The sequence below is a fragment of the Bidens hawaiensis genome, unplaced genomic scaffold (genome assembly GCF_021521415.1).
Source record: "Bidens hawaiensis isolate Kalapana, Puna unplaced genomic scaffold, B.hawaiensis_p1.1 tig00002306_1, whole genome shotgun sequence".
Taxonomy (NCBI): Eukaryota; Viridiplantae; Streptophyta; class Magnoliopsida; order Asterales; family Asteraceae; genus Bidens; species Bidens hawaiensis.
Genome location: NW_027491123.1, coordinates 132,857 through 149,996, shown reverse-complemented (window position 1 = coordinate 149,996; position 17,140 = coordinate 132,857). Strand labels below are relative to the sequence as shown.

General features: G+C 34.4%; 1 protein-coding gene across 1 annotated transcript; it reads left to right on the top strand.

Annotated features, from left to right (window-relative positions):
* The first annotated feature begins 463 nt into the window (after window positions 1-463).
* On the top strand, window positions 464-7,559 carry LOC143614769 (protein ABIL2-like). Its single transcript, XM_077088106.1, has 6 exons — window positions 464-493; window positions 732-980; window positions 1,059-1,209; window positions 1,304-1,403; window positions 7,121-7,328; window positions 7,406-7,559. The coding sequence occupies exons 2-6, from the start codon at window positions 763-765 to the stop codon at window positions 7,557-7,559; spliced, it is 831 nt and encodes a 276-aa protein (XP_076944221.1). The 5' UTR covers window positions 464-493; window positions 732-762.
* The last annotated feature ends 9,581 nt before the right edge of the window (window positions 7,560-17,140 follow it).

Here is a 17,140-nt window from a genome sequence, read left to right as displayed (position 1 = left end):
AGCTTAATTCTAATTAAGTTTAAACAAAGTTGAGTCAAGTTCAAGCTTAAATCGAATGTTGTTTAAAAAAAAACTCGACGTTCGTACACCAAACTTGATAGAGCTTGTGAGGCTAAACGAGTCTAATATTATATAAATTTTAGTAAAATAAGAAAACCTATAAATATATATATTTTTATCATAAAAGAATAATAAAATGGCAACGTGAATCCGACTTATCAATTACATCGTACATTATGGCCTTAATAATGGTATCCCATTAACGTTTCTAGCCATTAATAAATTGCGTGGACTTTTTGTGCCACTTTTTAAGCAATCTTCACTTCCATATTCACCGCCTGAATTATTGTTGTCTTCTTGTTTAGTCAAATTTGCATTTTTATATACAAGATTATTCTCTGCTTATATATTTCGAATGTGAAAACTGAAAAGTAAACAAACATCTGTTTCTAATTCTAATTCTCTTGCTGCCGGTTTCAGTCCCAATAATCAGGTAAGACGGATTTTCTCGTGTCGGTGTATGTTGCGAAATTGTAATATTTTTTTTGTCACAATGTAATGTGTGTTTGTGTTCATAGCGATCATGTTTTAGTAACTTATTTAAGAAGTTTTGTTGAACTTGAATCATTATACAATGTTAGAAGCCTAGACAATATCAGAAGCAAGACATCATATGTTTTGTTTTGTCCGAGTTTATTTTAAGTTACAATCTAGAATATTGGTTATTTCAGGAAATGGAGACATTGCCGGAACCGGCAAACTATGATGAAATGGCTATGCAACAAAGCTTGCAGTTTTCCGACAGTCTCAAGGCAATTTCAATTTTCATCATTTCATGTTATCGCGGCTCATGTGTTGATAAAACTCTCATTTTTCGTATGCTTGATTTTGTTTCAGGATTTGAAGAATCTGAGAAAACAACTGTACGCGGCTGCTGAATATTTCGAGCTATCTTACACTAATGATGACCAAAAACGATTGTGAGTCACACACTCGTGTGTGGTTGTGATTATCTGAATGACTGAATCAAATACTTAGTAATTCCACCCTGTCTGCAGAGTGGTTGATACAATAAAAGATTATGCCATCAAAGCCCTTGTCAATACCGTGGACCATTTGGGCGCTGTGTCGTGTAAACTTAATGATATGTTAGGCCAAGAAGTGGATGAATTTTCTCAAACGGAGCTTCGAGTTTCATGCATTCGACAGGTATATATAAAATATTAAGTCGCCATCTTTTTGTATGCGGTTTTGTCTGGAAGTTTAGAACACTAGTGTTTAGATTTTGAGTTTATTATTTCAGAGACTAGGAACATCCCAGGGGTGTTTTGATCACGAAGGTCTTGCCGAGCAATCAGCAATAACAAATACCCCCAAGTACCATAAAAGATACATCTTGCCTGGTAACCTTTCATTTTATAACCTTTGTTTTGGTGTCACAAAACTAGTAACATTGCCTTTTATTAACCTCAACTCGTTACAATAAAAGATTTCTGAAATAACTCGAATCAGAGAAGAACAAACTACGAGTAATATTCTGCACTATATCAGCTGAGTATCTCAGAAAGTAGCAGATAAAAGAGAAGCCCTAATTTGGGTCGAGACTTAGAAAGAGCAATAGCCAGAGAAGAACAAAAGCTGTGTGTCTTGAACCTTGTCTTCTTTCTCTTGATAATATATTGTGTCTGCTTCCATGTGGGACTTGAAAGACCATGAGCCCAATAATTCTACACAGCCTCCAAGAGTCCAAGCTCCAAGCCCATGGTAAAAAACCCAAACCAAGAAAAAACAAAGTGTTAGGCAAAAAAGATATAAACGTTTAAATGACTAGAATTGGCACAACAAAAGCACTTTATATTTTTGACATCCCCCCTCAATTCTATCATTTAAACAAATCTAGCAAACCCAACATGTCACAAATTAACTCATGTTGAGATGGAAACAAACCTTTCGTGAAAACATCAGCAAGTTGTTTTTCAGAATCTGTCTTTATAATTTTAATTAGCCCGGAAGATATTTTCTCACGAAGGTAGAACAAGTCAACCTCGAAGTGCTTAGTCCTATCGTGAAAGACAGGATTTGCACTAATAGCAATAGCAGCACTGTTATCACAGTGCAAAGGAACCGGCAATTCGACAACAACTTTCAGTTCTTTTAACAAGTTTATTAACCACACAATCTCAGATGTCACAGTACCCATGGAACGAAATTCTGCTTCTGCAGAAGAGCGAGACACAGTTGGTTGTTTCTTACTTTTCCAACAGACCAAAGAATTTCCAAAAAATACACAAAACCCAAACACCGATCTTCTTGTGGAAAGACATTTTCCCCAATCCGAGTCAGCATATGCAGTTAATCCAACACCTCCACCCTTACTTAACAACACTCCTTTACGAGGAGATTTTTTTAAATATCTCAGCAAACGAAAGGCCAACTGCAAATGTGCATGAGTTGGACTACGCATAAACTGACTAAGGAATTGAACAGAGTATGATATATCAAGACGTGTGTGAGAAAGATAAATTAGCTTACCAATTAATTTCTGATAAACAGAAATATCATTAGTAAGGTTTCATCCTTCTTACACACATTCGTTACTACATGATTCCGATCAATTGGCGTATTTACCGGTTTAGAAGCAGTTAAACCAAACTCAGCTAAGAGTTCAACACAATATTTTCGTTGAGACAAACAAATCCCATTAGAGGACCTTAACACCTCAATTCCAAGAAAGTATTTAAGTAAACCTAAATCTTTAATCAGAAAAGACGTCTTTAACATAGACTTAATTTTGTTTATCTCAGTTTCACTATTACCCGTTATGACAATATCATCCACATATACTAAAAGAATGATTAAAATATCTTTATCAGACTTTATGAACAAAGAGTAATCACTTTTACTTTGTTCAAAACCATAACCGATTAACACACTAACAAGTTTTTTATTCCACATTCGTGGAGCTTGTTTTAAACCATATAAAGACCGTTTTAGTTTGCACACTTTATTCTCATTTTTCGAAAAATATCCTTCAGGAGGTAACATATAAACGTCTTCACTTAGTTCTCCATACAAAAAAACATTATTTATGTCAAGTTGATACAAATTCCAATTTTTTTCAACAGCTAAGCTAATAACCGTTCTAACTGTTACCATTTTCACAACCGGTGAAAATGTTTCATCGAAATCAATACCCTTTCTTTAACAAAATCCTTTAGCAACTAATCTAGCTTTTTAACGCTCTATTTCACCATTGGACTTATACTTAATCCTATAAACCCATTTACAACCAATGGGTTTTCTAGTTTTAGGTAAATCAACCATTTCCCATGTATTATTTCTATTTAATGCGTTCATTTCTTCATTCATAGCATTTATCCAGTTTTCATCATTGCAAGCTTGTTTATAACAAGTTGGTTCAACACTCTTATTTAGAACAGACACCAAACACAAATTTTCAGAAGACAAATTTGAATAATTTAAGACCTTTTCTAGACCATATTTAACTTTACCCTCAATAACATACTCTTGCAACTTCTTTGGTAAACACGTATTTCTTGTAGATCTCCTTACCGATACTAGTTCATTGGTATCAAAAGAATTTGAGCCCTCAGGAGAGTATGCCTCATCAGATATTTCAACCTCATGATCTACAGCACTAGGATTATCCGCCAACTGCCAGAAGGTGAACTATCACTAGGATGTTGATCATTGGCTAAAACATGTTGTTCCCCCTCTTCATCATTGGGAATTTTTTCACTTGCACAATCATTGTTTTTTTCAGAAAAATACATATTAAAAATTTTTGACGATTTAAAGAAGTGTCAACATTAAGTTCCAAATCCTTAAGAATTTCAATATTTTTAAAAGGATAGATAGACTCATAGAATTTGACATCTCTAGAAATTAAAACTTGTTTTTTGCTTAAATCCCAAACTTTATACCCTTTTTTGAGTATTAGAATAACCAAGAAAAACACATTTAATTGACATTTTTTCAAATTTATTTGTATTATTTAAAACTTTACTAAAACATAGACAACCAAAATTGCGCAAGTGTTTAAGAGAGGGTTTTAATCCAAACAATGCTTCATAAGGAGACCTACCAGTTAACATCGAAGAGGGGATCCTGTTAACCAAATAAGTTGCAGTCAAAACACAATCAGACTAAAACTTCAAAGGAACATTACTTTCAAATAAAAGAGACCTAACAACATTAAGAAGATGTTGATGTTTTCTCGGCAATACCATTTTGTTGAGGTGTGTGAGTACACGAGGTTTGATGCATAATACCATGATGCTTGATAAAATTTTCCATTTGAGAATTAACAAATTCGGTCCCATTATCACTCCTAAACATTTTTATGTTAACTTCAAACTGATTTTTTAGCAACTTAATTTTTTTTTGAATATTATCGAAAACCTCACTTTTATTTTTCATTAAGTATGCCCATACAGCCCTTGAAAGATCATCAACAACAGTTAAAAAGTATCTATATCCTTCTTTGCTTTGAACTCTATAAAGTCCCCAGACATCTAAATGTATTAATTGACCAACCTTATTAGTTTTGTAATCACTAAAAGGGAACGGATCACGACGCTGTTTAGCTAAGTGACAAACTTCACAAGGATAAGACTCATCAATAGAACTAATACCTAGATCATACTTTAAGGCATTTAACACTTGATGTGCAGGATGTCCTAGCCTAGTGTGCCACATATAACTTGATGAAAACTATTAAAACAAACTTTAAAGGTATTTAAAGACTCACCAAAAAGATATAAACCATCAACCTGACTATCAGTCACCAGGGTTCTCTTTGTGAATGAATCCTGAATATAGCAATTTGATTCATTAAATAAGACCAACATCTTGTTATCCTTAGTTAACTTATAAACAGACATGAGATTCACATAATATTCTGGAACTACAAACACATCAGTAAGAGTGACATCATTGTTTAGTTTAAAATTTCCTATTTTAGTTACCATAGCATTAGATCCATTTGGATGCTTCACACTAATATTAAACTCAGTTACATCTATAGCATCAAAAATGTTTTTGTCACTCATAACCATGTGCTGATTAGCACCAGAATCAACCACCCAACTAGAACTTAGGTTAGGTGTGTTATTACTATTAAAATAAAATATATTTTTTCTAAAATTTTCACTTGAAAAATTTGACAAAAAATTACCTCCAACATTAGAGCTTTGTTGTCCTTCATCAGTTTTTTCATTTAACAAACCTAACAATTTAGACACTTGATCAGGAGTTAGGGTACTAACAGTAGAATTAGATGAAGAACCTTTAGTGGGAAAAGAATTACTCGAAGAAAACTGTTTAGAAGCAGGTTTAGACCTATTTGACTGGGGATAACCAACAATTTCAAAACATCTTTCAACCGTATGGCCAATTTTACTACAATGAGTACACTTAAGATTAGGATTAGGACCTCTGTTAAACCTTTTCTTATTGTCAAAACTTTGAGTATTTTTGGATAAGAAACCGACATTTTGCGATTGACCTTTGGAAGAACCACTAGAGAACCTGTGTGACTCTTCCCTAGATACAATCGAAAAGGCTGTTTTGACAATAGGTAAAGGTTCACGAGTTAACAGATTGGTTCTAACCGGCTAATATACATCATCTAATCCCATTAAAAATTGCATGAGTTTGATTAATTGACTAAAATCATTAAAACCTTTTGAAGCCTGACAAGAACATGAGGGCAATTATACCATGGCATCAAACTGTTTCCACATTGTGGTGAGCCGATAATACTCAGACATGGTTGATCCATTCTGATTTAGAGAATTTATTTTTTGATACAAGTTAAAAACGACAGAACCATCAACCTTGTCATAAGTATCCCTCAAATCTTCCCATACCTCGAAAGCACTTTGAGAGTAAACTTGACCCACATAAAGTTCTTCAGAAACAGAATTTAAAATCCAAGTTAACACAACTGAGTTACACCTATCCCATTGATTAGCTAACACATCATTTTCAGTTGGTTTTATACACTTACCTGTAACAAATCCTAATTTATTTTTAACCTGTAAAGCTAATTTCATAGCATTTGACCAAACAGAATAATTCTCAGTGCCTTTCAATTTCATGCTAACAATAGACAAGTTACTCAAATCACTAGCATGCAAATATAGAGGATTACTAATATCAAGTTTACTAATAAGAACCTCATCATCAACACCACTATCATCCATTTTAACAGATTAGATAACAATTAGTAAGAATTAATACACAAGAAATAAAACCACAAACAAATGATGCACAAATATTCCTAGATGCCTAATGCACACAAGACCAGGCTATTATCCTCTGGTATCAACCAAATTATGCCTAAATGCAAGAATAAGTAAGAAGTAAAAAGCAAGGAGTAAAGGAACAATCTCACCAAAAAAACACCGCAATAATAGAACAGCCGTAACCTTCACTTAGGGTTACATGCCGCCAGCAAATAATGAGAGAAACCGTCTTCAAACGTAAACCAGATCAAGAAAAAAAGCCAAGAATGTCGTTAGGGTTTCAAATCTGAGAACCCAAATACACCATAAACAGATCCAAGCGGAAGAGCGACGGATCAGAGACTCAGAGCTTTGGTACCATGTCACAAAACTAGTAATATTGCCTTTTATTAACATCAACTCGTTACAATAGAAGATTTCTGAAACAACTCGAATCAGAGAAGAACAAACTACGAGTAATATTCTGCACTATATCAGCCGAGTATCTCAGAAAGTAGCAGATAAAAGGGAAGCCCTAATTTGGGTCGAGACTTAGAAAGAGCGATAGCTTGCGAAGAACAACGGATGTGTGTCTTGAACCTTATCTTCTTTCTCTTGATAATATATTGTGTCTGCTTCCATGTGGGACTTGAAAGACCATGAGCCCAATAATTCTAAACAGCCTCCAAGAGTCCAAGCTCCAAGCCCATGGTAAAAAACCCAAAACAAGAAAAAACAAAGTGTTAGGCAAAAAAGATATAAACGTTTAAATGACTAGAATTGGCACAACAAAAGCACTTCATATTTTTGACATTTGGCTTTCTTCTAATCCAAAGAGATAACTGTAATCTAATAATGAAATCAAACTTCAGTTGGAGAGACCATGCAAGGCGGTATTAGAACTAAATCAAAGTATCAAGGATGTAGTTTGGAAGATAAAAACCACTCGCATGAATTTACGAACGGTAAAAAGATTCAATTGTTTAAAATGTTTATATATGATAAAAAGTGCTTATGGTTCTGTTTTGTATACGCGGCCGTTCGAGCTACAATAAGAGAAACCCCGTCATCTTCATTTAGGTAAACGTCTCGTCTATTTTTTCAGTTTTATGCACTTTAATGGTTAATGCTGAAAGATTAAATTGATAAAAATGTAGAAAAGGGCGATCCACGTCTCCTTCTACACAGCAACCCGGATCATTTGCCTTCGCTGGCGCAGTGACCCCAAAAGATTTAGGTATGAATGCATTCAATATACCTTTTGCAGATTATTTTGTAGCTTCAAGTGACAATAATGAGCTCCAAATGTAAATCCTCATTGATGCAATTTCTATGATGAAGCATATAAGAGATCAGTTTCACCACTCCGATTTCCCCTGTTGCGTACGGGGTCTTTGGCAAGTAGGCCAACCACGCCCAGTTCGAGACCCAAAACTCCCAATCCCAGTAGGCAAAGGGTAATGCACACACTTTGACTTTCGAGGTCAAATTTTCTAAATTCAAAAGTATGAAGTTTCTTTTTGCACAATGGTTTGTTTGTGTTGTAGGTTCCAGAGTATCAGAAATCGGCATCAATGCGCGTTTACAGTCATAGAGACACGTATAGAGAAACCGATCAACCACCAAACAAAAGTAAACGTCTACTCAAGGCGTTGCTGAGTAGACGCAAGTCTAAGAAAGATGACATGCTATTCACTTATTTGGATGAATACTGAATTTTGTGATAAACACATCTATTCCACTCTTTATCATTCTCATATTTGTATTTAATATTTTCCAATAGTTTCTGGCTTATTTATTAATAAAATCCACGCATAAGGGTAGTTACTATCAAAGTTACACACAGACTGAGTAGTAAGTTGCTGATATCTGGGTGTGCAATTTATATCCACAGGTGATCAAATTATTTATATCTATAAAGAAAAATTTCAATACTTAAACTAAAATAAAAATAAAAAACATACAACCTAGTTAAAAACATAAATTAACTTAATGAACTAAAATAAAACTAATACTCACCGTAGTCTTCCTCGTTCGCGTATTTGGCTAGCATTCTTTCCCGTTTCTTTTCCAAAAAAGCCTGCATTTTCGGTTGTAGATGTGATAGATCCTTCGCGAGGAACTTGATATCCTTTTCTCGTCCCCGTTCCAACTGCATTTTTTTTCTCTCATCGTGCATCCTTTTATATTTCGCGTGCATTTTTTTCCTCTCCCTGTGCATCTTATTTTCCTCCTTTGTTTCATTTTTAACATTGACAATCTTGAAAAGTTTAAGCTCCAAGTTGTCAAATCGCGAGCTCACTTCGGAACTCATCGAGGAAGTCGTTTTAGATGAAGACTCTGCACCTCTCACCGCCGACTTGGCTTTATCTCTCCGACCGGGCGTTGTAACTCAACCGCTTCATCAAAAAGAAAATCGGGATCTTCATCGTTTAAGTTAAATTGACAACGAGCATCCGACGTGGCTTGAGACGATGATTGATCGACCAATGTAGACGTTGTCTTTGACCGTGGCGGGATGGGGGCCGACTCTGGTGAGCTTATGCATACCCTCCAAGCTTTCAACATATTAAAATCGGCATTTATAGAGGTAGGGTAGCAAAAGTGACCCGCTAACTCAAAAAAGAGATCCGCGAATCACCAATAGCACCCGCGGGTCATTAATGATACCCGCATAATAAGATCCGCAGACCATGAGAAGCCCCTGATAGAGTCTAGAATCTAGACTCAAACAAACGATTCAATTACTGAAACATAATAACTCAATTCGAGATGGGAGGTCTCCGATTATCCAATTCGAGATGGGAAGTCTCCGATACAAGGTTAAAGAAAACCTAATATTTTGATAATAATAAACATTTACTCCCTCCTCACTGGAACAAAATATATAAATAAGTACTAGTAGAATAATAATTTGCCCTAAACTGCTACCATTTAATTATAGAATAATAACCAGCCCTAATTTCAGCTACTCATTAACCAGATATCCCCTCTTTTAATAACTGATTTGACCAAGATATGGGATCGTATCAATACATCCCGGCCGTACAAACGACTTGTCCTCAAGTTGAAAATATGATAGTTGTGCCAGGCGATCAACTATTCAATTATAGGCTGACCCGCTTCATAGATCCATCCATAAGCTAGAGCGGACTATGAAGGTCCTGCCATTTCTTTGATTACAACGATTTTCTTCTTATCATGTGTGTCCGCGGAAATTGCAGTTGGTTGTTCAGTGTCGGTATTCTTTTCCGCTTCCCCTGATTCCAACAATTTGCATGTTAGGAATCGCCTGTGCTTCACAGATCATATATGTGTGGAAGGATTTTAGTAGTGGATTGCAATGACTGTGTAATAACTGATAAGATAAGTTAGGTTTGAAGGCAGGTGTTGCTACTAGGTTTTTGTTGGGCTTTGTATGGTCAACTTTGGACTCGGATTCAAGGACCAAACTCATGGCATTAGGTTCATCAGATTTAATTTCCAAAATCTGATGACGATTTTTCTTGTTATAAGAGTTGACCATCTCGCCTCTTTTATCGGCCATTAAACCGTCCTCCACCCCCATGTTCTTCCGATCCGTATATGCGTTTTCACAATAGCCACCATATCTTATCATTTGGGACTTGATTTCTGCAACATCACCCCTCAATCGTTAGAGTATGGTGTCGAGCTTGGCGGTGATGGCTGCCAATTGAGCAGTGATTTGATTTGATGTAAGACTGCTACCACCGCTACCCCCGGTTTGCACCATCATTCCTTTAAATGTTTCCCGGCAACGGAACCAGTATTGATACGGTCCCATATCTTGGTCAAATCAATTATTAAAAGAGGGAATGGGTTAATGAGTAGCTGAAATTTAGGACCGGTTATTATTCTATTAATAAAGGGTAGCTAAAGTTTAGGGCAAGTCACCATTCTACTAGTGTTTATTTATATCTTTTGTTATAGTGAAGGAATGTTTATTATTATCTAAGTATTAGGTTTTCTTTAACCTTGTATTGGAGACTTCCCATCTCGAATTGGGTAATCAAAGACCTCCCATCTCGAATCGGGTTATTATGTTTCAGTAATTGAATCGTTTGTTTGAGTCTAGATTCTAGACTCTATCATTTGGTTCCGAACGATTCAATTACTGGAACATAATAACCCGAAATCCCCCCCCCCCCCCTACAGTGAACAACCTAAGTGGTGGGGTAAGAGTCCACACCTTATAGACCCGAATATATAATAAGGGTCGGGTTGGGTATTTAAATTTCATCTTAAAGGGTAAAAAGGTTTCAAGGGTCCGACCCTTTTTCAGACACTTGACCCGTTTACTAGTTTCTAGATAGATATACATCAGATTCGCGATTAATTTTAAGTTTAGGAGAGGTTTGTATTTCATATATAATTCATCAGAAATTTCCAAACTACTAAGAAAAATAAAATAAAGGGCTAGGAAACATATACATGGGAATCACTGGATTATTCTCTACATGTAAGTTGTGAATTTGAATATTATTTGTATAAGTTCAAATGGTTGATAAACTTTTAAAGTTAGACTTTACTATGTTATTAAATGAAAGTATAATTGATCTAGGATTTATATATTAAAGTCATATATAAGATATGCAACTAGTAAATGCAGAAAAGGAGATGTAATTACTGCCTTAAAGGGTAAAGGGTTAGACCCTTGAAACCCTTATTTATACCTGACCCTTTTATTGTTTAGAGGGTAGGGTCTCAGGTCCACATTTCTTCCTAAAAGGGTAAAGGGTCCGAGTAGAGTAGTAGGTAAAAGGGTCGGATCTTACCCTTTGAACAGGCATAATGAACAACCTAAGTGGTGGGGTAAGAGTCCACACCTTATACATTATTAAATTAATTTGTGTCTTTCGATAGTTCGCCATCCTATGTTTAAATCAACAAGTTCAAATAAGAAATTATTGAAATTTATGTAACACCCTTGGTACCCATGTTCAGGTATATACTTCACCACGCGGTAAAACTGATGTCAGTGTCTTGGGAAGGGATGGCGGGTTTGGAATCCGGTTGTTAATATCACCAAAGAAAGCACTATTGCTTCTGTGTTTGTGATGGCGGATGCGGGGTAGGGCTTGGTCCCCGTCCCCCATTACTAATCTTTTTCTTTCTTTGTTTCTTTAGTAAAGCAGCCTATCAATCTCATTAAAAGTTTAATCCGGTTCAGTTTTGGTTTAACATGTACTCGTCTCCAAGCACCCGTACCAAACCCATAATCAATTGAATTATTTCTCTCTTTCATCAACGATTTTCCTCAAACAAATCCTATCATAGTTCTCTCCATCATCGATTTTCTCCATCACCGTTATTGCATCCATTCACAGATTCATCATATTTCAATGATTCGACAAGGTATTTATTGTGATTTTTCAATTAATTCCTTCTATACTATCACTAAATACCTAATCTCAACAAACCCTATTTTTTTTTTTACAGATTCATCATCTTCCTAAGTCATATTTATTCAACGATTTGACAAGTATAAGTTATTTAATCGATAAGTTTTAACAAATCTTTTGATTTCAATGAGGATTAACTAAAGAGAATTCAAGAAAAGAGGAAACGACAATAGTTCCAGAAACATGTACGTCAATTGTGAACTACATGCGTCCAAGGAAGTTTATAACAGTGTGTTTAAAATCTTTACAACTTTATTTTCATATATTTATTAAGGGATTTTTACCTATTTCCCCTTTCTAAACAAATATTTCCCCAAAATACAAGTTTTTAATGCAAAATGTATTTTAAGCATTGTTTGGGGAAATATGTAATTTCAAAGTTTAGGAAGGGGAAATATGTAAACGCCCCTATTTATTAACTAGATGAATTTAATTTTAGTATTTTGGTTTTTTAGGATATGCATGGGTGCCTAATCATTTCAATGTTTCAAAACTCTTTATTGGTGAAGAAAATTGAGAGGATAAATGTCAATTAACAAAGGTTAGTTATTTACCTGTTTTTGTACTCTTTATAAGGTGGATTAAAAAAAATCTTCCTCAAGTCAGAAATCCATATCATTATCAGTTATTGCCCTATTATTGATGGTCATTCTAAATGAACTTATGATGACAGGTTCGGAGGTCATTATGAGGGATGCGTTTTTCATAAAGATTGTAAGGTTCCTATTTCAATGATTCCCTTAAAACATAATTCATTTATTAATCATGTTTCGGGTGGCATTTTATATTTGTATTTTCTTTTGCTTGCTTAACCCTTGATTTTTATATTTAAATTTGCATCCTTTAGCTGCACCTGCGCAACAGTCTTTAGTAAAGGAACATATAATAAAATGTTTTCTGATGCAATAAAAGGTATACTGTATATAATAAAATGCGATTATGATGCATTAGAAGATAAATATAATAAAATATTTTAGTATTAATGTGTGTTTTAACTATTGTAGATCTTTCCTGTTAATTAACAGATTATTACATGTTTATAAATTCCATACTAGGTGCAAGATTACGGCTAAGCATTGCATTTTAATAAAGTATTTTAGTAAAATTCTTTTGTTTAAGCAATGCATTTTGATGTCAAATAAAGTTATTTATTTTCAACACGTGCATCTAACATCACTAATACATAGCTTAATATAGTTTTTGCATATAAGCGCGGACCGGGCCATAAAGTCTTAGAAAAGTCTTAATATAGTTTTGTATTTGACCTGTTGCTATTCATGATTAGGCTCTTATTTTGTATTTGAGATTATGAGAAGGGTGTAATAGTCAATTTTATACCATATTTCACATTTGTATTACTTCTCATTAACTAAAGAAGGGTGTAATAGTCAATTTTATACCATATTTCACCTAAAAACTGAAGTAAAATCTTTTATTTAAATTAGTTTTGAGCAGGTTTCTGTGAACAAGTAATTAGTCTTGATGAGAAGGTGAAAGAAAGATTATCAAACTCAAATGATTATCATGCTTTTTTAAGTGCATTAGCCATTAGGCATTACAGCGCAGAGAATATTATTCGAACACTACTATAATCGTTGTTAAACTTAGGCACCCTTTATATCATCATTAACATTTACTAATTAATTTTAAACACCATATTTACAACTTCTACACGGCCAGCATCTTTATCACTAACAGATTATTAGCCATTAGATGTACTTGCAGCATCTATTTTGTCAAAACTTATTTTTTTTAATGGCTACTGTAAATCGTAAAGTAAAACAATTAATTTATTTAGATGCTTATTTACTAATCCAAATCTTATCAAAGAATTCAGCGAGTTCATAAGATCACATTCAGAGAAACGGTAAGCATTATCAAAACTGTTATTTGATTTGCCACATGAGAATCTAACTAGTCTTTTGACACTTGAAAAATCAAATTCTCTCTTAACAATATATTTTACTATGATTTGTATGGTGTGGATCATTAAAGTTGGAAGTAAAAATTACCATATAAAAAGGCTTTTCTAACGTTTCTGTGTTCAGGTAAGGGATTGATTTCCAGCTGTACTTGTGGTGATTATGTCTTTCTTGCTGGACTTAAGTAGGCTTTGGTTTATCGGAGAAATTTAAATCTATAAGTTGAAAGAAAATATATTATGTGAACAATAATTGTTGGACTTAAGCAGTTATTCATATTATTAGTTTTATTTTAACTTTATTACCCGCCCGTGTATTACACGAGTTCTAATCTAGTATTACTAATAAATAAAAGTTTATTCAAGCCACGTGTCTTTTATTTACAACATTCTTTCTCCCATTCCCGCCTCCCACACCACAGTCCATTTAGAAACCCGTTTCTTATAGCCAGCCCGATTCATATCTATTAACCTAACCACTCATGAATAGCTAGCTGTGCATCATACAAACCCTAAACCAGTTACCCAAAATCCATTGTCTCTTCTCTTCAATCCTACAATTCTTATCATAATATCATATTATCATTCATGTCTTGACGATCCGCTTCTTATTCGATCAGATCTGCCACCGTATTATTCGATTACGATCAGAAAACAGGTTTGTTATATCTGGCGCTGGCGGTTAGGTACACAATTCGTTCCTACACATTTTCTTTCATATAATTTTGCTTCTATGTTTAATTTGCCTTAATGTTGCTTTTATTAGTTCAAATGTTTGTTAAATTTCTGTTATGTTTTCATGTTATTCAAACGAATCAATGTTTTCTTCTTTTTGATTTGATCCATTTGTTCTTAGTGTTTAAATAGGAATTTGCTTAGTATTTATTTAAGGAATTGATGTTTTTCTTTTGCAAGATTACGATTAAAAATCGTTATATGATAACTTAGCCGATATGTTTACCAGTATGATGGCAACTGTGATGAACTCTATTGTCTATAGACTCTACTATTTCAATCATCATTTAATCATTATATAAATGAGAGTTCAGCTTGTGCAATCTGCCTTCTGTTTGTTGGAAGTTTCTGAACCGAACAACAGGCAACAGGCTATCTGGCACCAGGACTTGTATTGTCTTCTTCAGAACTTGGCTCGTGCTTATTATTATTGTATTATTTTTTCTGCTTTTATTTTGATTCAGTGAATTTTATTTATTCTTCTTTGATTTTGATTCTTAATTGCCCTTCTCAGTCGTCCACGAAACGCGTTAGACGAAGATCTTCCTGGAATGGGCAATATTATGTGGATTACACTGCCAGTAAGTAATTGAAAACTACGGATTTTAAAAGCTTATTGATGTCCATGTTTCGTTTATCCTTATTGATTGATTGAATAATACTAAATCAATTTTATGTTGGTTTTTTAATAACTTTGCTGGATATATGTTCAAATTTGTAAGATTTATATGGTTGCAGTTCCTTTTTTGTTGTTCAATGAATATGACTTTTATTAATTATGAATATACTGTTGAGTTTTAACAAAATTATCAAAGTCATAAAACTCCAATTGTATGAAAAACGCAGCGGATAAAAGATTTAAATCTTGTTAGTTTATAGTGTATAAAACCAATTTTATACATGTAAAACCCAAAATCGGATCCAAATACGAAATACATACTATCTAATACATGCATGTCACTATAAGTCCATGCATGTCATAACTACCTTTCAAGTAGCAAAACCGGGTGAAGGAGATGACGGAAGGGCAAGAACTCCAACGGAGAAGCTCCTCAAGCTTGTATACCCCAAGCTCCAACAACACACCTTTAGCTAGGATTTTAGCACTTGAAAAACACCTCCTTGTTCTTCTTCTCCTTTGGCCGAAATTGGGAGAGAAAGGAGAAGAGTGAGAGTGTTTTTGATACTTGCAAAAATGTGATAATAAAAAATGAAAGAGGGATTTGGTGGTCATTCAAAATGCACCAGTCCATGGACCAATTGCCTTCTTTGCATGCACCCACTAAGAGAAAAATAATAATATAAAATGAAAGGAGAAAAAGGGGGGGGGGGGGGCGGCCACCCTCTTCCTTTATTATTATTTTTTATTTTATTTTTTTTATATCATAAAACTCAATTGTGTTATTTCCAAAAATAATCATAACACAATATAGGTAACATGCTTGGTAGCCATTTTCACATATTGTTATTTATTAATCATTTTAAATAACACTATGAAATGTTCTCTCTCTCAAAATATAAATCATCCATATGATTTATTCATTTCACAAGTATATTGTATTTAGAAATCCTTTCCAAATAACATAAGTGTCTATATTTATTTACTTATGATCATATCATATATAAACAAATATAATCGGTGTTTGTCTAGCTTGTAATTGGGTATGACCCGACTTGGATCATGACGTACTAGCCACATCAATAATAATGTGTCTTGGGCATAACGAGTCCAACAATCTCCCACTTGCACAAGATACATAGAAGATTGATGCAAGTAGCAAATACCGCCTAACTACGGTTTACTACCCCTAATACGCATGACAAAGTGTCATTCAATAACATCATCCCCTTCAAGTCCCTTACTTGAATGATTTAGGTACATCTGTCATTTATCCTTTTACCACAGATGTCATGTCAAATCCAGAGACACAGAGTGATCATTCTCTGTTGATTTAACTTTCAGGCCTTAGACATCTCACTCTCAACGAATAAGAGGGACAAATCCCCTCTTGACTACATGCGTCTCTCACAATCACCTTGTACTAGACCTGATCTTAGCCTTGTGTACTGTCATGTTTCAGAACAGCTAAGAACTAAGTCAAAGTATAATACTTGGTGAATATCAAGACCCAATATGTATCTCGGGTCGGAGGATACTATGATATTCGCCTTTACTCAAATTTACTTATGATCAATCACAAGGATTCCATGTAGTAATATTTGAGAGCGGGTCAGTCCAATATTTATAACCCATAAATATCTATGAACCTTGGCAGCAACCCTTGCTCTATATTCATATCCCATGAATATCCACCAATCCTAGTTCATAATAGTCTTACCTTCATATTTGTTCCCACAAATATGAACGACTATGGACATTTAGAATAATTAACTTATTCATGGATTTAAACATGCTAAAATGGAACATAACTCAAAATATCATAATCATTAACCATAATCATATGATGAGTCAAATTACAATTGTTCCGATATCCAAATACAAGATTCGATCATATCCAATCACTAGAATATCGAAGTCCTAAGGCACAAGTGTGACCTTCATGCTTTGGCCTTTCAAGGAGCTTCGTGAGTGGATCCGCAATGTTTTGATCGGTGTGAACTTTGCGAATACATATATTTCCTTTCTCAACTTCATCCCTTATGTAGTTGAACCTCCGCTCAATGTGCCTCGTCTTTTGATGAGCACGAGGTTCCTTGATTTGAGCAATCGCACCCTCGTTGTCACAAAAGATTTCTAGAGGGTCCTGAATGGTACAGACCACCCCTAGGTCGGCAATGAACTTCCAAATCCA

Bases quoted from the DNA above. Each gene is read 5' to 3' on its own strand.
- LOC143614769 (XM_077088106.1), top strand. From the start codon at position 763: ATGATGAAATGGCTATGCAACAAAGCTTGCAGTTTTCCGACAGTCTCA. The intron at 981-1,058 runs GTGAGTCACACA...CCCTGTCTGCAG, and splicing joins AATGATGACCAAAAACGATT to AGTGGTTGATACAATAAAAG. The intron at 1,404-7,120 runs GTAACCTTTCAT...ATCAAACTTCAG, and splicing joins TAAAAGATACATCTTGCCTG to TTGGAGAGACCATGCAAGGC.